This window comes from Humulus lupulus, chromosome 9 (genome assembly GCF_963169125.1).
Source record: "Humulus lupulus chromosome 9, drHumLupu1.1, whole genome shotgun sequence".
NCBI classification, from domain to species: domain Eukaryota; kingdom Viridiplantae; phylum Streptophyta; class Magnoliopsida; order Rosales; family Cannabaceae; genus Humulus; species Humulus lupulus.
In genome coordinates, this window is record NC_084801.1 from 32,255,340 (window position 1) to 32,282,157 (window position 26,818).

The window sequence follows — 26,818 nt, forward strand, 5'->3', positions numbered from 1 at the left end:
AATCAATTCTCACATAATTTTTATAAATATACCTCAAAAATTAATTAAAGAATATAGTTGATTTGATGAAAAAAAATTAGACATTTAATAGATATTTGATTATTTCGCCAACATGGAAAGGGTAGAAACATAAGTAAATGAAGAGACCTGGCCAACATGGAAATTGTACGTAGATGGTTCCTCAAATGAGCACAACTCTGAAACTGGTACAATTTTAGTTACACCTGAGGGGCATCACATTCATTGTGCATTAAGGTTTGGGTTTAATGCCTCATTCAATGAAGTAGAATATGAATCCATGCTCGCCGAATTTTGACTTGCTAGAAATGTTAAAGCTCAATCAGTAGACATTTACAGTGACTCGCAGCTAGTTGTGAACCAAATCCTGGGGGAGTACCAAGCTCAAGGAATAAAAATGGCTTCCTATCTAAGCAGAGCTAAAGATCTTCTTGCATAGTTAAAAAAATATACCATACAGTAGGTACTGCGTGACCAGAATTCAAATGCAGATGCCTTAGCCAAGCTAGTAAGGGCAAAAGATGCGACACTCTGAACATAATTCTAGTTAAGCACCTTGACCAACCGAGTATTAATGAACCAGAGAAAATGCTGCTGCCAGAAAATTCCCCATCCTGGATGACTCTAATTGCTACTTACCTAGAGCACGGGATTTTCCCCCAAGAAGAAACGAAATTAAAAAAATATCAATGCAAGTTGCTAGTTATGTAATCATTGATGGAGTGATGTACAGGCGAGGATACTAAATGCCTTTACTCTAGTGTGTCACCAAAACAGAAGTTGGGATGTTGATGATAGAAGTACATGAAGGATTCTTTGGAGATCACGCAGGGGGCAGAGCCTATCAAATAAAATATGAAGGGGGGGGGGGGGTATTTTTGGCCAACAATAAGTGAAGATGCAATGGAGTATGTGCAAAACTGTGATAAGTGCCAATGATTCTCTAGGATACCTCAAGCAACTCCTAATGAGCTTAAACAAATGCATAGTCCATGGCCCTTTACTGTATGGGGGGGGTAGATCTAATCAACAAACTGCCTATAGGGAGAGGAGAAGTCAAATTTGCAGTTGTTGTAGTGGAGTAGTTTACTAAGTTGATTGAAGCAGAACCATTGGCAACAATTACTTCGAAGAAAGTACTTGACTTCGTAGTGAAAAATATCATATGTAGATATGGCCTACCAAAAAAGATCGTCTCAGAAAGTGGTACACAGTTTGATAGTGATCTATTTATTGACATCTTTGCAAGACATGGCATCACGAAAAGTTTTTTTGTTTTGTTTCCATCCTCAAGCAAATGGACAAGTAGAGGTTGTCAGTCAAACTTTGAAAGATACAATGAAGAAGAGACTCGAGCATGCTAATGGCAACTGGTCGGACATATTACCATAAGTACTATGGTCATATCACACTACTGGTCACACATCAATTGGTCATACACAATTTTCCTTGGCATATGGGTATGAAGCGATGATAACAGTTGAATTGACCCCACCATCACATCGACGAAGTACATATGACCAAGCTTAGAATCATCAATTGTTAGCCGAAACTCTTGATTTGATTGAAGAACAATGAGAGCAATCATAATACTGGGTAGTTGCTTACCAAAACAAGGTTGCTTGATATTTTAACTCTTGAGTTAAGGACAGAAAGTTTGCCACAAAAGATATAGTCTTGTGACAAGTGTTCCAAAACACCAAGGATTCTACAGCAGGATTTTTGGGATCTAATTGAGAAGGACCATACAAAATCGTAGATGTTTTACAAGCATGCACATATAAACTTTCTTTATTGAATAGTAAACTGGTCGCAAGATATATTGGAACAACAAACACCTAGGAAAATATTACCAATAATATTGTCACAAGGCACGTATTTGCCCATTTTCATGACCTATGTATGTTTTGTTTTTGTTACTTTTGGTAGAAAAGACACGTTTTGCCCATTTTTTGTAATGACCATTTATTTTCTAGACTATTTTTTGTAAGTTGGTTGTAAGGCACGTTTTCTCCCTTTCAAACAACCAATTATCTAATAAAATTAAAATGTTTTCATTCCAAAAACTTCTTTGCTTGTAAAATTTATTCAGTAGACTATTTTGTCCATTTTAATACAAGATATTTACAAGGAAGTGTGCTTGGCACACTTAACATTGCCAATAAATGTTAATCAACAAGTATTGCTTAACATTTGTGATTTTTCCTAAAAAAGTATACTACTTTATGATTTTATTTCGAGCAGCAAGATAAGCTTGAATAGGTCTGGTCATTTGGCAAGTGACCAAGGACTTATCTCCTCGATCATTTGGGGGGCATATAGGGTATACAAAATCTCACATAAGCAAAAGTGTAAAAAGCACAACTGAGAAGTACTTAGAAAAAATTTCAAAAATTTATAAAGTGTTGTGCTTTGTTTGAAAAGAATATAGAAATTAAGAACTTTTGTTTGTTCACACGGGCAAGAATGTTAGAAAACATATATAGCAATTAATTGTTATATCTAGTCAAATTAACGAGCAACATATTATATGTATTACAAGTAAAATATTACAATAGTACCCGAGATTAAAGCTGCTTGGCCAGCCAATGTTTTTGCACCATGAACCTTACAGCTTGGGTGTCCAGCATACGAAAAGATAAAAAGATATAAAATTCTCGCCTCACTGGTCGACTGCATCATCGTCGACTGCATCATCATCGACCTTCTCCAGCCCCTAGTCGCCATCAGGGTTTATGGAGATCATTGGACTAGAAATCTCTGGGGAAGTCTCTGCAGCAAACTCAGCCTCCTCACGAGCAATGCACTTGGAAATCTCCTTGTCTCGGAGATTGGTGGGCAAATAATCAAACTTTGCCTCCTTATTGTTCTTTAGAAACATGAAAAAACAATAAAAGTCGACACTCTTGAACCTGGACAAATCCAAAGAATGCTTATCCATTCCCTGAGTAAGCTCCTCCTTGAGCCTTTTAAGATGCTCCTCTTTATCTGTTTGCCTTTTATCTCATTCTTGAGCTGCTGGATATGCTCCTCAAGACTCTTCTGTACATGATCCTCAATGAGATGAGTATGTCTTGTCTCATTCTCCTGGAGTGCATGTATCTCTTTGTTCTTCTGATTGATTTGGTTGGCTTCTTTAAACTAGTGCACGGTGGCCCTTGACTTTGTCAGTTCATTAGCAAGCCTTTTTGCTCAAGGACGGGTATTGGCTACTGTCATCATACCATGAAAAAATGATAAGTTTAGAATCGAGTAGCAGACTTTTACAAAAATGTATAATTTTTTTAAGAAAGATAAGGTGCTTACTAACAGAATCTTTGACACGACTCGACCAAGGGCCTGGTCAACAGATTCCCCTCGAGGGTGGCAAAGGCCTCAACATTGAGACGATGTTGGGAAAGCTTCAGTGTACGTGTGCAGATGGCCTCGACTGAGGACTTAAAGCTTTATACTATCTTAGGAGGCCTATTGGGGTCAACCCCAAGGCCGCAGGGGAGTTCCTAGCAAGAGGAGGTTGGCTGGCTGAAGAAGGTTATTCGGTAGTATAAGGAGTCTGGCTAGGTGCAGGAGTCTGTTGGAACTCTAGATCGAGGAGCACCTTCCTCCTCCCTTATACTAATGTCAGTTACCCTCCTCCTTGAGGGAATAGGGGTTGTCTGGGGCTCCGTGGTTTGCCCCATCCCTTCACCGCCTTCTTGCTTGACAGTTCTTTCACCAGTTTCGCTTTCAGTATTGTCGTCATTCTTCGTATTAGTCACTTGCCTTGAGATGTGAGAGTCCCCAGGTGCCCTGTGCATGGTCACTCACTTTACTTTGGCCATATATGGGGAACAAAAAGCAACAGTTACAACCTCTTGAACTGTAGAGTCCAAGAATTTTACTTAGCTAGTTAGATAGTAGTAGCAATAATAATAGTTATAGCATTTTTATGACTGTGGATTTTTGTTCAGACCGGGACTTAGTTGGACACTCGTAGTAACACTTGTAGATTTTATAAGTTTAACCTATAGTTTAAGAATATTAATTATAACATTAGGTCTGATTAATATTGCTGGTTATTAATATGACAATTATTATAACCTAAGGTTTAAATAGAGTCAATAAGAATATGACACTTGTCATGAGCATAGTTATTCCTAAGGTTTAGATAGAGCAGATAGGATTATGACATTTGTCATATGCATGATTATTAAGGAATTATTATTTTAATGATAAAATAAGGAAAATATAAGACTTAGCATTCACTAGAATCTATTAGGAGCATGACATTTGTCACAATTTTATTTATTTGTGGATTAGGTTGTAAATAAATTTTTCGTAACTTCAGGGCACTGTAACTTCCAACCTATTTTTTACCTAGTTATGTTATGAATTTTGAAAAATAGTATTTCTATAAAGTTGTAGATAATTGAATTAGCTTTCTAACGGTATAAATAGATTCTAAATTGGAGTCCTAAAGCTCTAGATATGTTTATTTTACTGCAGGTGAGTTTAGAGTTACGAGATTTAGGGAGTTAGAAGTTGGGATTCTATTTTTTTTTATTATTTTTGTTTTATAAATCAAGTTTTAACTCCTTAAACCTCTCTCTGAAAAATTTGACCAAGTTCTAAGCCTTTGGCTGAAGAATATTCAAATATTTTCAATTAAATTCATTATTTTTATTCAAAGCGAAAAATAAGATTTTTATTCCTAGAACTCTATAAATAGGACCTAGCACCAAGCATTTTCATTCATTCTTCAAGCATTGATCAGAGCCTTCCAAGTGCTAGTGAGACTATAGAGTGATAAACACTTGGATTGGGGTTATAAGCTTAATAAACACTTGGGAAGTAAGGCTATAGCGTATTTCGGTTTCGAGGTATAGTTCGGTCATAGAAGCATTCAAGGTATTTCTAATTCTAGTTCATTTTGGTATTGTTTTCCTTAAGTTCTTATAGTTTTCTACTCATCATCCTAACTTTATTCTTTATTCCTGTTTAGGAAATCTAAGATCTTGAACATAAGATTCTTGGTAAGTATATTTTCGATGCTATAGTTCTTTCATTCTTTTCATCCCTTTCTCTTTAGTATACTCACATTTCTTTGATGGTTTATAGGAGTGTTCCAAAGTCCCAAATCCGTTCTCATATCCCGGTACTTTTGGTAAGGAAAATAGGATAGGATATTATGTGTTATGCCATATGTTATCTTATGATTTATGTGTTATGTTAACTTATGATTTGTGTGATATGTATGTTTGTAGATTTGGGCATATGACCTGTACAAGTAACAAGCCCCAATAAATTTATGGGCATATGACTTGCTTAGCCAGCAAGCCCCACGAATCTAATGGGCATATGACTTGTTTAGTTTATGGGACCCCAAGTAATAATGGCCATTATAGTATATGTGACATATGTTATGATATGTTTTAGTATATGTTGATATGAATTTTATGTATATGATTTATGTGTTAGATTTTCCTTGCCGGGTATTAGGCTCACTTCTTTATGTTTATATGTGTAGAAAAATAGCTTTGGTGGCGGGAAAGGTTCTTGGAAGCTTGGGGATGTGTATTGAGGCGGAATGGAATCGAAGGACCGAGCGTTCGATTCGAGGATGAAGTCTTTTTAATTATGGTTTTCTATGTATTTTTCCGCATTTGGTTTGTAATAAGCCTTAATTAAGTTTTCATTTTTTCAAAGTTATGTTTTGTTTCAACAATGGGATCCCAATGTCCTACGTATGAATTTTATATAGTTTTGAACCTTTACCTTACAGTTTTGAAATAAAGTTATGGTTATTTCATATGTACGTTTTCTTATGATTAGTGTAGTAATTAGTGATGGTCCAAAGTCTAGAATAGTGGGTCGTTACATGAACAAATGTAGCCCTACTCGTTGTCCTGCCACTGGTCGAGATCCTGACTAGGAGTGAATCAATAAGGTCAACATGGAATACATAGGTCCAATCTTTTGGAAAGAATATCCTTATTGCTTGGTGTAATTTGGCAACCTTACGACAATATTCCTTGACAGAGACAAATTGAAATTCATATTGATGGGATTGCTCCCAGATCAAGCAGTAGTTCCAGGAATATCTCGGTTGAGATCAATGACTGGTCGAGTCTGTTCCACATCATCAACTAGCGTTTGAAGTATTTCTTGGTCTATAGACTAATATCTTTCCAGTGATTGCGTGCATACATCTAGTGACAGGTAGAGGGGAAGTGGATTATTTGACCAACATATATCTGCCTAAAACAATGTGCCCCTCGAATAAACACAATTGTATAATGGAGCAAGGTTCAGGATGGATCCAAAAGGCAGTTAAAACATTTTTTAACAAAACTCTTCACTTACATTTTGGAGGGAAAATTCCCACCATATTTTCTAGAACTCACGATCAAAATTTTCATAGCATTCAATACACAATCAAGCATATCAAAGCCTAGAGTTCAATTTCTTACTCCCCAATCACCCATTGTCCTAGAAAATCAATGATTTTTACAAGAAAAAAAAATTAAAATCTTTCGGTTCGCTCAAGAACACTAAGAACACAAAAGTCTAAAAGTTCAAAATCATCATAAATGCAGAGAAGGAAACTACAAAGCAAAACAAATGTGAGTATGAGATTAGAAACTTACTATAGTATTATTTTTGAAGAAGAATGTGAGTATGAATGAAGATTGAGAAGCAGAGAGTGAAGAAGAAAGCTTCAGTGAGAGAGTACTTGAGAGTAAGAAAGCTTGAAAATTTTGAAGTGGGTAAAGAATGAAGAGGATGAGACAAAGATATTTAAAGCCTCATGGCTCGCACGTGAGCTGCTGACGTCATCAAAAGGAAATTCATCATGAATTTTTTGGGATGATGTGATGTCAGCAACCGTGGTAAATGAACTTTGCCACCTTTTGCCAAAAAGTACCATCATTGTTGCCTAAAACGTGGTGTCAAATTGTCTCGAGAACACACAACCATCGATTGCTTTATTAAAAAGTGTCATCATTGCCTATAAAAGTGTTATTATGACTTTTAGTGTGTCTAAGTTTGAAAAGGCACTAGCATAGTCAAAGCATACAAGTTTCTCCAGTGCTGCTCTCACCAAGATAAACTTGAGGATGACAAATGTTTAATGAGAAATTTGACATGGTGATGTGGCATTTGAAGAGGACATGTGGAAACAGAGCATTGAGGTTCCCAAGAGCCGGTCAAGACAAAGATCTGCTTGAGTAGGCTTCATCAGCATGAAGGAAGCAAACTGCCTTGGAGAGGTTGAAGAATCACAAAGCTTGTTGCTCAAATGGGATTGCACTGGTCCAATGAAAGATAACCCTATGAAGCTGCTTGAAGGAAGACTTGCTCGATGGACAAGTCATTCAAGCAGAATGACCCGGATTTCACAAGATATTTATGTAACTGATATTTGAATGTATTTTTGTATTATTTTTTATATGTAATCCATTGTCACAATCCCACACTACACGTGTAAGGCCTAGATCATTTTTTAGGGCCCATAGCCCATTAAGAGACTCTATGAATAGAGATCTGTCATAGTCATTATTGAAATAGTGCACTTTACATACAAAATCTTTGTCAATTGTACTCAGGCTTAGGAAACTTAGTTAAACCTTATTCTTCTTGATCTTGAATCTGAGACCTTCTTGATTAATAAAAGTGCAAGTGGACGTAGGTCATCACCAAATCTTGGGGCTAAACTACTATAAATTCCTTGTGTCATTTTACTTGATTTTAGCTCAGTGTTGTTGACCTCACTGGTCAATAATTTTGATTTTAATTTATTAGTATGAAAAGTGTTGTTGAGAATTAAGAAATTGCTAATTGTATGAAAAGTTTTAATTAAAAATAATTAATTAATGTTGACGCCGTTTTTTGTCAACTTAAAATGTAGAGCGAATAAACAATAAGGACTATGGAACCGATGAATAATATAGTCAAACAACAGGAATTTTACGTGGTTTAACAGTTAACTCTGCCTAGTCCACGAGTCAATTTTCTTTAGACTTGGGAGCTTTCTGGTTGCCTCTCTGAGAGTAATTGCTCAGAGATTATTTCCAGAAAAATAGATTTTCCATCCCCTACAAATGATGCTTTCTTCTCTATTTATAAAGGAGATCTCAAAATCCAATCCCACACGTTTCGGGAAGTTATTCTGTAAATTAATAAATTTAGTTACTTTAAATTTTGTAACTCCCATATACAAGGAAACGTCCCCTGAAGACCATGAGGCATATAACAGACTAGTTAATATCCCTTTAATGTAGGGAAGTTACAACAATAAATATCCTTTAAACGCATGAAACGCGTCTCATCAGATGACCCATTACGTTGTTCGAGATTGCTAATCAGTATCATGTCGAACCAGGTCTTTAGGTAAATTATGAGCTAGCCACCTTACCCCAAGACCAACTCGGAGCGGGTAAATACCACCGAGGCCATTATATTCCGAGCTTATACCCTTGCCAAGCTCGGGCTACTTGATCCAAAGACACCCGACAACGGATATACTCTGATGCTACGTCTTTCGAGCATATATATCATTTCGAGGTTACATATCTTCGAGGTTGCCACCTTGCTTCGAGGGTTTGGCACCTGGACCACGAACATGCACTTTAGATATCACGAGCTCACACCCGACAAATCCAGCTTTCGAGGTCACAATCTCAGATCTCGAAATCTGGGTGTAACAACTAATTATTTATAATTGATAATGATTAATTTTAATAAGGTTTTACACTTCTTTTCGTGTTGATTGGATTTGGTGGTGACCTATTTGAAGGCTATAACCTTATATTATAAAAAGTAGTTTACTTTAACTTTAATAGTATCTATTTAAAGATAATGATCCATATTCAATTTAGTGGAATTAAGGATTGAAAATTAGTGAAGATATGTTCTAGGACCATGTGCTACGTTGATATAAGGTTGGAATTATGCAGGTTGACTGATTGATTAATATTTGTGCATTATATGTTATGTATAGGTAGTTTTTGAAATCAGAAAATGTTGTAGAAATAGGAAAAATGATGCAGAATTTTTTTAAGAAAAAATAATTGAATGTTATGCATGTTTGATTGATTGATAATTATGCATGTTGATTTGGTTGTTTGACTTTTGTGTATTATGTGATCTTTCACCCTCTAATTGAGTTCCACAGAGCTGATTTGTGGACTAGACTTTGAATGAACGAAAATGGAGAGGTGGACTAGATGTGGTGGTTACTAACATTTTGTGTTAATACTTAAGTTCTTTAATAATTTTTTCCTGAAATATATCATTTTTACATTTATCATTTCGCTTGAATTGTTAGAGACTAGCAATAAACTGGTTGGGGGTTGTGATTAGTGCTCAAAAATATCATTTTATTAGTTTTAAAGTTTAAAATTAATTAAGTTTTAATGAATATTTTCGTGAATTTATTGTAATATATTTTACATTTGAAACTATTAATTTTAATAGAATTTGTGTTCAATTTTCAGGAAATAAATGTATTTTGATACAAAGAAAAAGAAAGAATCAAAAGTGGCATTTTTGACAATTTGTAAGAAGCCCATATGCAAATCAGGCCCAAACTAGGCCCAAATCTGAGTCGCCTGATGCAGTCGAGCCGCATGACATGACTGCCACTCTACTTGCCACCTTGCTTGACGCACCTACCGAAGCCATGCGCACGTGACACGCATCCCCACACCTGACACAGCTGTCCCCACTCCACCAATAGCCCCTTTTCAAAGCCAATTTGAGCACGACATGTGTCCCACTTGTCCCACTTCCATCAGAATTTGAAGTCACTCCCTCCATTATATTGTACACGATTTTGTCACATTTTGGGGTCTATTTTCACTATAAATAGGACCCTAAAGCTAAGAAAAAATCATCAGATGGTGAAATGAAGAGTAGAGAGTAGAGTTAGAGAGAAATACAATTATTTTTTATTTTCCTTTTATTTCTTTTATACTTTTTGAGTGAAAACAATGTCTTTTTTAGTAGAGTTCATGTTTCACATTATATTTTTTAATATATTGATTCTTTTTGTTCTTCATTTATATATATTTACTACAATTAAATTTAATTTCTTCTAATTTTTATTCTAAGTTTATTGGTGTCTTTTACATAAGTTTAGTCATGTTTTTCTAATGTAAATTAGACTCTTGATTTAATTTATGATATTTGTTATATTATATATTTTTACTGCATTCTGCCATTGATATTTTTTCGCTCTAAGGTATATAGTATGATGGGATTTTAAAATTATAAGTTAATATAATTTAATTAAAAACATATTTTAAGGTGAGCATTATTATATATATTTTCCGACTATAATTGATGGTGTAGAATTATAGTTGAGTAGAATGAATCAATTTTAATAATATATATATATATATGTTTGCATGAATGAAACTTGTTTCTTCCATATTTTCTTTCTGATTCTAATTCTTTAATTTTTTTTATTTAGTGTTTGAAAATTATTCTTTTTAAAAGTTACATTATTTTAAGTTTCTTATTTCTAATTTACTAATCTTTCTTTTTACTGGTATTTTACCTTTCTGTAGATACGACATAGCATGAGTACTACTGCAATCGCTTAGGAGTTTATTAGGCGATATCAATGGAAAATACATTGTAGACATTCAATGTCCCCCTTGTGGGAGACGTTTTTCTTTGAGCCATATTATGTGGCCCTATGATGATTCGCAAAGGGAGACTTTGATGTCCAAATGCAAGTCAACGTAGGGTTTTCTATTTGAAGAAAAGAAAAAAATATTTATTTAATATTTTAATATATTAATTAATAAATTTAAAATGAATTATTATCCTTTAATTAGTTATTTTGTAACGTGTGAACCAATCTGAATTGATCTAAAATCCCAAAAATAGATGATGAAAACACATATTATATAAAAATTTGAAATCTTTATTCAAGCAAAGATTTTTAAACAAAAGGTAATAAATTTTACAATATATGTATAATTAAAACAAACCAAAAAATGATAAATATATAACAATTCAAATCTGTTCAAAAATTAAAAATAGACACACTGGATAGAGAGAAGGATTGAGAAGATGAGAGAGGAAGAGAAAAAGAGAAGTAAACATTACACATAATACCCATTTATAGTTAACTCCTTTTATTTTCACCCACTATTTTAAATTCTTATATTAATACTCAATATTCCAATCAACATACCTATTATACCCTCCTAAAAAAAGACACGTTCAACCCTCTTTTTCTCCTCAAACATTCACAGCTCAAAGCACTTCGGCAACTCTGGTAATCCTCTACCACGTCGGCGACTCTGCATGATATCTTATACTATTTTGGTGACTCTGGTGATATCCTCTACCACTCCAGCAATTCTATTTGAAAGCAACCCATGCACATATGTATTCTCTTCATACTATTCTTGCAAAATGTTCTTCAATTACTATTTTTTCTCCCCACTGGTTTGAAGAGTATTAATGCTTTTTAATTACCATTTTCAGAATTTTGCATGTTCGTTTAGTGAAGTTGGGATGATTCATGATTTCTGCTATGTGTACACTTTAATGATTTTCATGCACTCCATGTGTTTGATGAAACCTGTCAACCAAGTTTCATATTTTTGCTTGTTTGATTATTATGTATTATTTTACCATGGTATTTTTATAATCTTTGTTTAGGTTATTATATTTATTTATATATGCATAAAATATATATATGATTGATCAAATTTTCTTATAGGTTATTTTATTAAGTGAAAACAAGTTTAGATCAACTTTAGTTCTTGCCTTGTTTTAATGGTCTAACTTTAAATAATGGGGCTGGAATGTTAGCATTTTTTATTCAATTATGCTTTGGTCGAGAGCACAATGGAAAAGCTCAAGTATGCATTAATTTCATGGAAATTTATTACTTTTTAAGTTTTTCTTAATACATTATCATTTCAATATTAATATAAGGTGATAAGTTGTCTAAAATCCATTGACTTCATGGTATTGGTTTAGCAGATTTTAAGCCTAGTAGTTTAAATTTTAAAAGTTGTGGTTTAAAATTTAAAGAAGCGTAGTTTAAATTTTAAGCCTTATTGTTTAAATTTTGAAGATTCGTGATTTAAATTTTAAGCCTTGTGGTTTAAATATTTAAGAGTTGTGATTTAAATTTTAAGTCTTGTTGTTTAAAATTTAACGACTAGTGGCTTGAATTTTAAGTCTTGTGATTTAAAGTAATTTTCAGGAGTTGTAGTTTAGATTTTAAGCCTTGAAGTTTACATTTTAAAGGGGCATGGTTTAGACTTTAAGTCTAGTAGTTTAAATTTTAAGCATTATGGTTTTGATTTAAAATGATCATGGTTTATATTTTATATTGTCGTGCTTTAAATTTTAAGTCTAGTGGTTTAACTAGTAAGCATTGTGGTTCAAATTTTAAGGAGTTGTAGTTTAAATTTTAAGCCTTGAGGTTTACATTTTAAAGGGGCATGGTTTAGACTTTAAGCCTAGTAGTTTAAATTTTAAGCATTACGGTTTTGATTTTAAAAGATCACGATTTATATTTTATATGGTCATAGTTTATATTTTAAGTCTAGTGGTTTAACTTTTAAGCCTTGTGTGGTTCAAATTTTAAAGAGTTATAGTTTAAATTTTAAGTCTTGTGGTTTAAAGTTTAAAGAGTCGTGGTTTAAATTTTAAGTTTTGTGGTTTACATTTTGAAAATTTGTGGTTTACATTTTAAGTCTTGAGGTTAAACTTTTAAAGAGTCGTAGTTTATATTTTATGTCTTGAGGTTTATATTTTAAATGAATGTGGTTTACATTTTAAGCTTTATGGATTAAATTTTAAAGAGTTGTGGTTTAGATGTTAAGCCTTGATCTTTACATTTTACAGAATAATTTTTCATAGAATGAATATAATCCTATGAATATAGTTCTCACACATATATATGACAACATAAATGTTTCAGGTTTGCAATATCAACTTTAGTTTCTATGAGTTATTTTAACAAACACTTAGAAGAAATTTCAAAACTAGTACTATTTGAGTCTAGTATGAGTTATGACTCTAAAATTCTTATTTAGACATTTCAATAAACAATTAGAATACATTTTCAATTTAAATATAACATAATACATATAATACACATTACAACAACACTTAGAACCATGTGCACATAATGGTAATTCAGGAAGTCTCATGATAATAATGGGTAAAGTTGAACTAAATATATTTAGTGTCTAATTTTAGTTAAATACTCATAAAAATGTGTAGTTCTCAACTTCTCCCAAGAAAGAAAGATGGAGGGGTGGTTGTTAGGGTTAGAGAAAAAGTGAGAGATATAGTAGGGTTTTGTTTAACTTTATTGATTTATTTTATTTTTAAAAAATAGAAACTAATGAAATTGATATGTGTGAGAGAGATATAGCATGATTTTAAAAAGGAGAGAGATGTATTGCTAGTAATTTTATAAGTTTTAATAATAATAATAATAGATATAATTACTATATAGATATATATATAGAAAGAAATGTTGGAGAGAGATTATTTAAATGTGATCGTGGTTTTTTTTTTATAAAAAAAAATATACATTCAATGTCTCCTATAATTAGGGAAGACGTCATAGACGTGTAATGTCTTCCTCCGAGGGACATGTCATACACCTAATTTCAATGTCTCTCTATAGTTTCAATGATTTACAATTATAGTCATAAACAAAAAGTTTCCATGTCTCCCATTATAAAAATTTAAAGACCGCTTCCAACTTTTTTTTTTTTTTTTTTTTTTGAAAAAGGACCGCTTCCAACTTTTAAGTGTAAGACATTATATAGGGTGTCATTAAATAAAAGTGAAATTTCATATGTAACAAAGCCTATAACTTACTATCACTTTTTTACCACAAAATAATATGAATCAGAAAAATGGTATTTCACACATTGTTATAGATTTTTCAATTATCTTTCCAACGGTATCTAATTCATTTAAATCACTCTTTGATCGAAAGTTATGACTTAAATACTGAAATAATTTCGTAACATTTCATAATTAACCAATCTTCAAACTTACGACAATGTTTTAACCCTTAAATAATGCAAATTTGAAAATTACTATTTCATATAAATTTATAGATTTTTCTACTTTGTTTGAACAATATCCAATTCATTGAAATTGGACTCTTAGATTAAAAATTATGACTAAAATACTGAGACAGTTTTGTGAAATTTCGTAATTTCATAGATTTTTCATTTCTTTATTATTTTTAAATTTAAAGACGCTGTTAAATTTAATAGATTGTGTTAAAGTTGACAGAAAAAAAAACGGTTAAACTAATAATTAGTTAGACACACATTTTTATATAAAAAGATGTATGAAGTAACATTTTTAAAATTATAAACAATGTTTTGGTTAAAGTTATTTTAATATGTTCAAGTCATACATTATGTTAAGCATCTCTTTTATAATATATGACATTATTTATTTATTTAAAATTTATATGACAATTTTAAAAATATAAATATAAACAAATTAAATATTTTCTAAATAAAACCAAAGGTACATTGGATGTTGTTTTAACCTAATATATATATATATATATATATATCTTCTATATAAAAATTATCTAGATAACGGAAATTCATGATTTTAACGGTTTTTTAATTTTTTTCTGTTAACTTTAACGGAATATTCTTATATTTAACAGAATATTCTTATATTTAATAGTATATTATAAACATGATTTAAATTAAATAAATAAATAATTAAACAAATTAAAATAAGATATTTTTGAGATATTTTACAATATTAATTATTGAAAAATAATAAAACCATACATTTTATAACTTAAATAATATTTCATTAAACTTAATATTATATTAAACATATAATATATAATTTTTTGGTGTCGGCGCCAAATTCAAAAACTATAACAAACATAAACTTAAACAAAAATAAATAAATTAATTAATTAAAATAGAATATTTTTGAGATATTTTATGATAATTTAAATGATTAAATCATATATATTTTTTAAATGATAAAGGCATACATATCATTTTTTATTTTATAAATTTGTGTGATAGTTTATTTTTAATCAAGTGATTGGAGCTTTTTTTCTTCATCAAATTCATCAAAGGACATTGCAAGATATATTAGAAGCTAAAAATAGTTGATGCATATATACTAATATCTACACTATGACTTTTATATTCTTATTTTATTTTTATTATTAATTTTTTTTATTATATTATTGTATTTTATATATATGTTATGTAGCCATGTAAATATATATATATGTCAAATTTATATTTAGATGTCATATATATATATAGAGATTATTGATAAAAATATTTATATATACTATAGAACTGTAATTCATTCTATTATATATATATGTAAAAAAAACTAATGAATCCGTTTTTTTTTTTTTTGATGAATTAGCAAGATTTTCATTACTCCAAAAACAACTATACAATCTAATAGCATCTTCAATGGAAGATCTAATAATATCAACTTCTATACAAATATATGAACTGTTAGAATATTTCCATCTTTACATCTTTATCTTTACAATTCTGAAAACCACTCTATGTCTATTGTACTGACACGTTGAGGCCTAACATAGCCGACTCTACATTTAACATCTTCCTTAACTTTTCTCACAATCAAGTCTACCTTCACCACCTTCGAATGCCAGAGAATATCATTTATGGCATGCCAGATTTGATAAACCAAAGCTGCAATTGCAGCTGAGTAACATTGCTTTTTGAACTTGCTGTTTTTGGCTCTTTCAATCCATCTTAGAAGACTGCCTAGGGATCTTGATTCAGCTCCCCATCGAAGCTAGCTCTTCACTTGCTGAAGACAAATCAAAGATAAAGAACAACCGAAGAAGAGGTGCTCCTCTGTTTCTGTATGAAGCCGGCAGAACAAACAATGAGACTCAGCAATTATATTATATTTCTGCAATTTTCCCCTTGTTCTCAATCTATTTTGAACAGCTATCCATAATACCAAGCTATGTATTGGTAAGTTAAGTCTTCCCCACACATCTTGACTCCATTTTACTTTATTCTGAACAGGACATAACATCGTGTAGCCTCGAGATATCTGGTATCTTGCACCAGCAAACTGCTGTATATCAGTAATACTCTTAACCCGTTCTTTGACAGCAACCAACTTTCTCCAATACCAGCTCCCTTGATTAGGTGCCTGATAGCTCCACCAATCTTCTCCCTTAATGTAAACACTATGTATCCACCTAACCCATAAGTTGTCTTCTTTTTTTGCAATTGCCCATACATACTTGATGATGGCAGCAGTATTCCACTCAGCAACTCTCTTAAAACCTATTCCCCCTGCAGCCTTGGATTGACATACACTTTCCCAAGCTATAAGTCCCGCTCCCTGAAACAGATGATGACCCTTCCAAAGATAAGCACGGCAAATGGCTTCAATTCCATTGATAACTTTCTTTGGTAAGATCATGACTTGGCTCCAATATGAATGAATTGTTAGTAACACAGAGTTGATTAGCACAGCTCGTCCTGCAAATGATAACTTTCGAGTACTCCATGCCTTAATCCTAGCTATCATTTTGTCAGCTAGAACAGAACAATCATTACTTGAAATTCGCTTGGCACAAACAAGAATGCCCAAATATTTGAATGGCACTTCTTTCCTGCAAAAACCTGAAGCATCCACAATGCGCTGTACCTCGCTATCCTGCATGCCACAACAGTAAATTGCTGACTTCGAAGGATTAGGATGCAGCCCAGAGGAACAAGAAAATAGCTTCAGCCCTTGCAAGAGATAATGGATGCTTTTAAAGTCTCCATGGCAAAACATGATAACATCATCTGCAAAACTCAGGTGATTTAATTTCAACTCTTCACACCTATCATGAAACTTGAAGTCTCATTTGGTCCCAATTCGTTGTATTATTCTTTAAAGATACTCCATTCCGAGGAAAAAGAGAAGAGGAGACATAGGATCCCCTTGTCTTAATCCTCTCTTTGCTTCAAAATACCCATGCATTGAGCCATTGAACATGAGTGAGAACCTAGGAGTCCGGACACAATTCATAACCAGCTTTACAAACTTGTCAGGAAATCGGAAAGCAAGGAGCAATTCTTCCAGGAAATCCCACTCTACTGTATCATAGGCTTTCTGTAAATCCAACTTTATCACACAGCCTGCCTTTGTTGCTTTCCTCACATAATGCCGAATGAGATCTTGGCAAATCATAATATTGTGAGCGATGAACCTGCCTTTGATGAAACCTCCTTGATTTTGAGCTACCAACTCAGGAAGAATGTGTTTGAGTCTTGAACAAATCAATTTGGTGGCTGTTTTAAAGATTACATTGCAACATGCAATGGGCCTAAAATCACTAACTGTGTTAGGACACTTAACTTTAGGGATAAGTGTTAACACAGTTGTGTTGATCTCTTTGAGTATTTGACCTGAATGCAAAAAAGAAGTTACAGCTTCAAAGATGTCATTCCGAATTAACTCCCAATTGTCCTGAAAAAAATAGCTTGAGTATCCATCTAGTCCCGGTGCCTTGACCCCTGGAATTTCAAAAATGATTTTCCTGACTTCTTCTTTTGTAAAATCACCCAGTAACAAATCAGCTTGCTGCTTGGTCACTAAAGGCCCTTGTTTCACCACACTGGTTAGAACAGAATGTCTATTTACCATTTTATTACCAAGTAAGCTTTGATAAAAGGATAAAAAGGCATCTGTTACCTGAGAAGGCTCATCTACTCTGATTCCTTCTCGGGTCTCAATTGACAAAATTCTATTTTGTCGTCTTCTTTCTCTAATGCTGGTGTGAAAAATCGCTGTGTTTGCATCTCCATCCTTGATCCAACTTAATTTATCTTTTTGTTGCATAAAAGAATGCAGCTCTTTATGTACTTGAATATATTTGTCCCTGGCTTCCACTTCTCTAATATGCAAATCTGGGTTCAAAGGATCTGACTGTAGCTTTTCTTGACATTCAACCAAGCGTTCCTTGGCCTGAGCATCAGCTGCATGAATATCACTGTACCCTTGTTTGTTTAGCTCTTTTAAGACTCCTTTGAGAGCCTTGAGCTTAGCAACTACTTGAAACATTTTTGTCCAAGTAATTGCACGCTGCTAAACGTCCTTCACTGACTCTGAGTACTTTGGGTGAGAAGACCACATTCTAAAATATTTAAATGGCTTTTTGCCACTTAGAATCTCAGGGTACACAGATAAAACCGCAGGGGTATGATCAAAAATCCCTTCAGACAGAAACACTACTTCAGCATGGATAAAACGGTTCAGCCATGTCTGATTTGCAAGCACCCTATCCATTTTGGAGCAAATTCTATCATCTCCTTGCTGTTTATTACTCCAAGTGAAAAAACTCCCACTATACTTGACATCCTCTAATTGGCAGTCCCCAATACAGTCAATAAAATCTGTTGCTATACTATACTTCACCCGTTTACCGATCCTTTCCTCTCTATTCAATATCTCATTGAAATCTCCCATGACAACCCATGCCTCTTGGGTGTTTATATCCTGTAAATCTCTCCATAACACCTTTCTCCCATCTATATCATTAACAGCATACACAAAGGTGACATAGAACCTATTCTTACCATCCACCGTTGACACTAAAAGATGTATAAGTTGGCTAGTACATCTTAAAATGCTCACAATGAAATTAAGAGGATTCCATGCTACTATAATTCGCCCACCCGCATGCCAAGCAATGTTAGAGGTAAAACACCAACCATTGAACATGTTAACATATAAAGACCCAAGTTTCCGAGCCTTAACTCTCGTCTCGAGAAGACCAACTAAACTCACTTTTTGAGTATTAATCAAATGTCTGACTAATTTTTGCTTTTGTTGGTTGTTGATCCCTCGGACGTTCCAGCTCAAAATTCTATCCATTTCGAAGAGGAGGCACTCCCCCTCCTCCTGTTTTCTCTCCTGTATCTAACTCATTGGAGTCTGCTGTTTTCGGAATCTGCTCAGGTAATTCCTGCGGTCTAGGTTCTGGTTTCTGCTGTCTTCCAACCATGTCTTCTGCAACAACACCCTCACTTACAGTAATCGATGAACCAGGCAATTCAGCTAATGCCTGAAATGAATTACCTGTTTGTGTTTCCACAGATTCTTTATCCTTATACTTCCTTCCTTTAGTGACTTGTTGAAAACCATCAGCATCTACTTTCGGTTCCTAGGTAGCTTGGCTAGCTGCTGCTTTCTTGACATCTTCTTTGACTACCCATTGTTGCTTCCTTCCCTCTTTCTTTCTACAAACATCAGTTGTGTGTCCCATGCCTTTGCAATGGCCACATACAGTAGGCTTCCATTCGTACATGACCGATACAGAGACATTGAAACCATATTCATCTTCAAAATATATGAGTTCCAGAAAATCCTATTTGAGAGAAACTTCTATGAGGACTCTTGGGAAATTGAGTTTATCACGTTCTTTGGTCACTGAATCCACCTGCACAGGTTTCCCCAATTGCCCTACAATCTTGAACAGCGATTTCTCACCCCAATATTTCAAGTCTAAATCAGAGATTTGAATCCATATCGGTACCGTTCGGACATCTTCTTTCTTGAAATTAGTATTGGGATCCCAGGCCTTCATCACCACAGGCCTCTTGTTGAGGAAGATATATCCGCCATTGCAAACCTCATCCCTGTCTTCAATGGTTTCAAATCAAATAAGGAATACCCCATATGACAGCAGTCCAACCTTATCTACTTTGTCTTTCCACATCCTTCTAACAAAACCCTAAAAAATTGACAGTGGCGGGTTAGCTCCAAGCACATAGCACACCATAGAAGAATTCCAAAAAGCTACCTCTTCCTCAATGTCTTCCATTGTGATTTTTACCTTACGATCTTTCTCAGCATTTGTAAACGAATTATCTAAATTCCTTATTACTGTTCCCGATCTCAGAATTGGAGGAGTATCAGGATTACCTTGCGAAATGTTCTTAGCACATTGACGATTAGCAGCTAAAAGGACTGCGAAATCCGATCTGATTTCCTCCTGTCAATGTATGTCTCGCAAGGATGACTTGGGTGACAGAGGCTCTGGAAGCCCATCGCACAATGCAGGCTCCACAGATTTCGAACCAGCAGCAGGTACCTCCGCACCATCGTCTTCTTCATCCGAAAAAGCAATTGGCTCGATGCCAAGCACAATTTCCATGGTTTTTGTTTTTTGAACATCTGAAGTAGAGGTTGGACCTCTTTTCTTTGGTTTCTTTGCAACAGATTTCGACTTCCCCTGAATCTTCGCCCTTGTGTTTCGCCATGGCACCAGCTCGAGAGCTGCAAGAAGTGCCAAAGCAGAGAAAATCAGTAATCCGTTTTTATTAAAATTATAGATAATGTTTACAATTTTAAAACTAAAGAAACGTGCATTGCACATTGCTTCTACCTAGTATATATAAATATATACTAGGTGCAAGCAACATGCACTATACATATGCTTAGTTTTTTTTTTAAATTATTAATTATTTTTATTATGTTTTTATGATTGTCATGTAAATTTAAAAAAAAAATTAAAAATATTATATGTAAAAGAATGACATAAATATATTAAAAGAAAAATTAAATCAAAATATTTTCTATGATTTTTAAAAATAATAATAATATGATAATATTTTAGTTCACAAATACCATATTTAAGGTATAAAATATTTTTGAGAAGAAACTTGTTTATTTTTTTATTTAATATTATTATAATAATAATATTTTATATTATTTAAATTTATATTAATATAATTATTAAATATTTATTCACCATATTTTTTTAAATTGCTTTTAAAGGTATTTTTGGTTAAAGTTAAAACAAAACGATTAAATAGAAGAAATATATATAAAAGTTTCTCTCAAACCGAGTAATCATGTTTCCTTTTATAAGTTTTACTTTGAAAGAATGTGTAAGAATATTAAAATTTAAAATATATTTTCATTTTTAGTTGCCTCTCATTTAAATATAAATAACATGATATCACCCACACCTTTCAAATCATGAAAGTAAGTAGGAGCTAGAATTTCCTCTCAAGAAAAAGCAAAGGAGCAGTTAGAATCTACTTTAAAATACAGATTTGAATAAATCAAAGATAAACCGTTGATATCATAGCTTCTTTTTATTATTTGGTTTGGATCCCATCATGTATATGATATATCTCCTTACTCAAAATAAATAAATATAAAAAAATCAAATCAAATAAAAATTAAATATTTTAAGATATATATATCTCTATCCTTGGTTTTCAATTATTAGGTATTCACTTTAGTTTAGTGTGTTTTATATCTATTCTATATAATAAGTGTGTTATTAACGAAATTTTTTGGATTTAACAGATTTTTATTTTTTTAATGTTAACTTTAATGGAATATTCTTATATTTAACATAATATTCTTATATCTAACGGTAGTTTGTAAATATTTAAATTTAAATAAAATAAAATAAATAATTAAAAAATAAAAATAAGATATTTTACAATGATAATTTTTAAAAAATAATAAATAATTAAACAAATTAAAATGTGATATTTTTTTTAAAATATTTTACAATGATAATTATTTAAAAATAATAAATAATTAAACAAATTAAAATAGGATATTTTTTAGATATTTTACAATAATAATTATTTATAAATAATAAAACTATTTTAAAAACTTAAATAAAATTTAATTAAACTTAAACTCACTTATTAGAATAATATCATATTAAATATATAATATAATCTACTGTCAATTAGTAACAAAATCTTTTTTATTTTAAAAAACTAGCAAGAAACTTAAATTTAAAATACATGTATAATATTTAATATTACATTAAACATATAATATTATAATTGTCACTCCCAAATTCAAAAACAAGAACAAACATAAACTTAAACAAAAATAAATAAATTATTTAATTAAAATATGATATTTATTTGAAATTTATATGACATTAATATAATTTTAATGAAAATAATTAATAAATTCTATAAATAAAACCAAGCAAACGTGCATATTGCACGTTTCTTGTATCTAGTATATATATATATAAACTAGTTTAGTGTATTCATTAGTTTGGTGGTTTATATAATTGGTTGGATTTATAGGAAAAATTACACCTTGCACTATAAGCATGTTGTTACGGTACCGTAATCACCTGTTACAGTTTTTTATTTAGTGTGTAAATGTTGTTTTACAAGATTGTAACATATGGTTATAAAACAAAATTACATTGTTACAAATTTTTAAGCTTTGTTTACAAAAAAAAAAAAAAAATTCGTATTTACGATTATGTCACTCCGTATTTCTGTAATTTTTTTTTTACAGATTTTGTATTTTTAGTATTTTTTTAAAAGCTTAGATATTTTTGTAAATTTCCCTTATTTATATATATGTAATGACCTATTAAAAAATTGGTACTATGAGGACGAATAGTTCAAAATATTAGTAGTACGTACTATACTCCATTATTCATTCGTGTAGATGGCTAATCAACCAGCTTACATGATCCAAATAGAGAGACATAAGAATTGATCCATACTGCCTCAAACTACCATTTAAATAATCTCATATATAAAATTGTAAATATAAACATTGAATCTCCTATATTCTCTTTAGATGCCTTTAACCCAACATTATTATGAGAAAAATATTGTCACCATGTATTTTTAATAATCTTTCTCCTTCACTGAGATGAGAGAGGTGGGAAACTCTGCTCGTTCCTAAAAAAGTTACTTGGATCTATTGCAGTCTTCATATGAACCAGTCCATTAAAGTTATTTTGAAATACTTGGTGCCCCAAATGCTTGCTTGCTTGTTGATAACTTGTGAAGCCCTATTGTTGTTTGTCCCAATATCAAGATCCTTATAATTGTAATAAGTAGCTCTTGGTTTTCTTCACACATATGGAGTCAGGTACTGGGAAAGTCCCTTATCCAGCTCAAATGCCTTTTAGCACTACACCAAACACTCATTACCATAACACATAATTATAATACTATTTAAAAAGAGTTATTGTATATATAAAGTTAATGAGTAAAGTCACACGCGGCAAAAGTTAAAAAAAAAGCGCCAAGTGAAAAAAAAAGAGGCAAATTTTCCTTCTCATTTTCCCTATCTCGGACCAAAGTCTTCATCTCTTTCTCATTTTCCCTTTTTTCCCCTTCTCCTTCTCGTCTCTCTCTTCCTTTCGCCCTAGCCGTACTCCCGTAACCACCATCATCCTCATCTCCGACCACCTAACCACCATCCTCACACCCGTTTTTCTCCGAGCCAAGCTCCAAATCTCAGGCACCCGTGAACCCAACCCCCGAACCAAGTGACCCTAGGTGCGAGCCCACCTCTGCGTGCCTTCGACCCAGTGCGACTTCCATTCGCGGGCCACCACCAAGCTTACGCCGTTGACGAGAAGATGAAAGGTTCTTTTCATTTTCCTTACGACATTTTGTTTGTGATTCATCACTATCCCTCGCTTCCTTGAACTGTGTTATATGATCATAGTGAAGTAATTTAAAATTTCTTAATAATAATAATAATTTAGGGATCTGTCCAAAATTTTGCAAGTTTTTTAAGCTAAAGCCCTTTGTCCATAGCCGAGAAAAAGAAGAAGAAAAGATGCAGCAGAGAAAATCCACATATGGAAGGCCTACTGGAACGAACGGTTTCGATTTCTCCTACCGCATGGTCGTTGAATCTAATGAGTTTCATCTCCTATTTCGATTCAATTCAATTTTCATTTCAGTTTTTAGTCTGATTTAATCTCTTTTGTTCTACCTCATTAGACCCGACTTTGGTTCTAATGTAAGTGTTTTTTTATTTGAATTTGAATTTTAGGGTATCAAAGAGTAGCTGAAGGAAAGTCCCACCTCTCTAAGCTAATTTTTGTTCAGGTATATTAGAATTGCTTGCTTGTGATTTCTGCAAATCATTACAGAAATTTCATCAAGTAGCTGCTTCATTTTACTTAGTGTAATTTGTATTTTAGATTTCATAAACCATTCAATTTGACAGAACTATTGAAAATCATATATTTTGTCTTCAATTTGTTGTCCTTGTGTTCTTTTCCATTTCTTCAAAGTCGAACCACTCTTCTTGTCAGTTCATGTGGTGCTGTGTATGCAGGTATTGGGAATCTTGTAGCTGTGATTTTGTTTCCCATACTTATGTATTCTTTCCAAATGGGTGCAACTGGTGCAGCAATTTCCACAGTTGTGTCTCAGTACGTGTTGACTAGCATTGCAAATTTTCTTTAGTTTTTGCTGTGATAATCCCTTGACATAAGATCTTGCTCGAATATTTATATTTCAGATATGTTGTCACCTTCTTAATGCTATGGTTTCTAAATAAGAAAGCAATACTACTGCCTCCAAAGATGGGATCATTACAATTTGGAGGATACATAAAATCTGGTAAATTTGGTTTTGTTTTTCATTTTTTTCTTAAAATATTAAAAAATAAAAATAATCCTTATGTTATTGAACTTCCCCCTTTTGTATGAAGATGCTTTCTTGTCTTACAATTTGACTGAAGCATAGCCAGTCAGTTGATATATAGTATGTTATGTTTTTTAGTTTACTATTCTTTAGCAAAAATATTACCTGTTTCTTTGTTTTAGACATGTTGACCTTTTTCTTTGCCTGTTATAACTAAGGTGTTATATTTTTATTTGATTCTTTCATATATTTTGGGATGTTATAGGTGGTTTTCTTCTTGGAAGAACTCTTGCTGTTCTAACAACCATGACTTTAGGGACATCAATGGCTGCTCGTCAAGGCCCGGTTGCAATGGCTGCTCATCAGATATGCATACAAGTATGGTTGGCTGTTTCGCTTCTGGTTGATGCCCTGGGTGCATCTGCACAGGTATTATCTCTTTCTTTGACTTATATTGCTTGATATAATGTTTTGATCCTACTAAAGTTGCCCTTGTTTTGGACCACTAGTTTTGGCAAAGTTCTGCTTATTATTATTGTTTTTTTTTTGCTCATACTGGTCAATAATAGAGGGATACTTTAGTTTTAAATCTGTTGAAATTTCTCTCTGCATAGTCAGCGTCTGCACATGATTTGTCTCTGTTGATTTATGAGTTGTTTACTTATAGGCTTTGACTGCAAGTTATATGTCTAAAGGTGACTATAAGACAGTGAAGGAAATTGCTCACTATGTGCTGAAGGTAAGGTCTTTTTTTCTGTGTTAATTATTTATCGAGTTTTCTTGTACCTAAAGATTTTTGAATGTCCTACCCATTGAGGTTTTATACATTTTAATTTAACTGTCTATCAGGTAGGATTGCTCATAGGTCTTGCCTTGTCTGCAATTGTGGGTCTATCTTTTGGTTCATTAGCTACTCTGTTCACCAAGGATGCTGAAGTACTAGCAATTGTTGGTACTGGAGTATTGGTATGTGTATATTTGTTGTTCATAAGTCTAATTGCTTTTCATTTGCCTTTGGGTAACTGGCCATGTACATGCTCTTACAAATAATTTTTTAATATATATATACACTGATAGATTCAATAATATGTGTATATACAAAGGATGGAGCACCGCCCGAGGTGATTGCTAGACTGCAAGAAGCTTGCTCATCAGCAGCCGCAATGGGCCACATGAGCACCGGCTGCCTCGGCGAAGATCCGTCTTTGGATCAGTTCATGGAGGCATACTGCGAGATGTTGACCAAGTACGAGCAAGAGCTCTCAAAACCCTTTAAGGAAGCCATGTTTTTTCTTCAATGGGTCGAGTGTCAATTCAAAGCTCCCTCGCTTTCTTTGGATTCTGGTGATCATATATATAACTTCCCATCTCTTTGATTTGGTTAATTATTAGAATTTTGTTTTTGGTAGATTTCCAACTTTTGACTGACTTTGATATATTTACTTGGTTCATATAAAATAATATTTTTGAGTGGTTAGCCAGTAGCCATTTAGGTATGTCTGTTTCCAAGAACCACATATATATATTTATAGGTTTAATTTAATAATATATGTTGAAAAGATTGTTCTGCGAAGCTGGTGCTTGACTGCCTTGTTCCTTTTTTTTTTTACTATTTCTAGTCTCTCTCCTTGGGGTCAGGAAGCCCATGGTAAGATTTGTGATGCTCATTACATTGGTTTCAAAATCTATGATGTTGTTGTTGTCCTCATTGTTACTTTATCTTGGTTCTGGGACCATACAGATTGGATGTCGATTGATTCAGTTATTGACAGAAACAACGTATATACAACCTCCAGTTGATCAATTAGGTGATACTCCACCAGATATACGCTGCATTTGTTCACAGCCTTAAAACTATCACTAAAGAAGCACAATAAGAAAAATTTCATTTCTAGTGAACTTAATTTCATTCCCACTGTGTTTATTATGTAACGTATGCATTTCTTTTCTTTGATTAGGAAGACCAACATGAGATATGGTGTAATTGAATGTGACCCACTTGTTCGAAGAGGCCTGGAAAAAACTCTAAGTATAATTGAAATTATGGGGGGTGTGCACTCAAATTATCCTCCTTATAATTTTTCTTTCTTTTTTGTAGATTTAATGTGCTATTATGATTGTTTATATAACTTCAAACTTAAGTATGATTCATAGGGAGTAGTAGGCTAATCACAAAACTCTTATTGGTGTTCCTACAAGCCAGGCACATGGCCATCCCTTATATGCCGATGCTAGTCCCCCCTAATAATTGGCTAGGGTATGGAATTTAAGCGTTTTTGAATATTTAGATTCAATAATTGCCGATTGGTTTATTTTTTCAAAATATTTTATTTTATATATATTTATAGTTTTTTGGAGTTCAGGTTACTGTTCGTATAGAAAAT

The 26,818-nt window shown here is 32.8% G+C and overlaps 1 protein-coding gene across 1 annotated transcript; it reads left to right on the forward strand.

Moving 5' to 3' along the window:
- Nucleotides 1-23,835: 23,835 nt before the first annotated feature.
- Nucleotides 23,836-25,258, forward strand: LOC133801769 (protein DETOXIFICATION 45, chloroplastic-like). The gene is made up of 5 exons (XM_062240019.1): nucleotides 23,836-23,891; nucleotides 24,124-24,220; nucleotides 24,310-24,410; nucleotides 24,700-24,863; nucleotides 25,102-25,258. Exons 2-5 carry the CDS (start codon nucleotides 24,165-24,167, stop codon nucleotides 25,195-25,197), a joined length of 417 nt encoding a protein of 138 aa, XP_062096003.1. The 5' UTR covers nucleotides 23,836-23,891; nucleotides 24,124-24,164; the 3' UTR covers nucleotides 25,198-25,258.
- The last annotated feature ends 1,560 nt before the right edge of the window (nucleotides 25,259-26,818 follow it).

Excerpts from the sequence above, each read along its gene's own strand:
- LOC133801769 (XM_062240019.1), top strand. The coding sequence starts at position 24,165 with ATGTATTCTTTCCAAATGGGTGCAACTGGTGCAGCAATTTCCACAGTT. Across the intron at positions 24,221-24,309 it reads ATTTCCACAGTTGTGTCTCA|ATATGTTGTCACCTTCTTAA; the intron begins GTACGTGTTGAC and ends TTTATATTTCAG. Across the intron at positions 24,411-24,699 it reads TGGAGGATACATAAAATCTG|GTGGTTTTCTTCTTGGAAGA; the intron begins GTAAATTTGGTT and ends GGGATGTTATAG.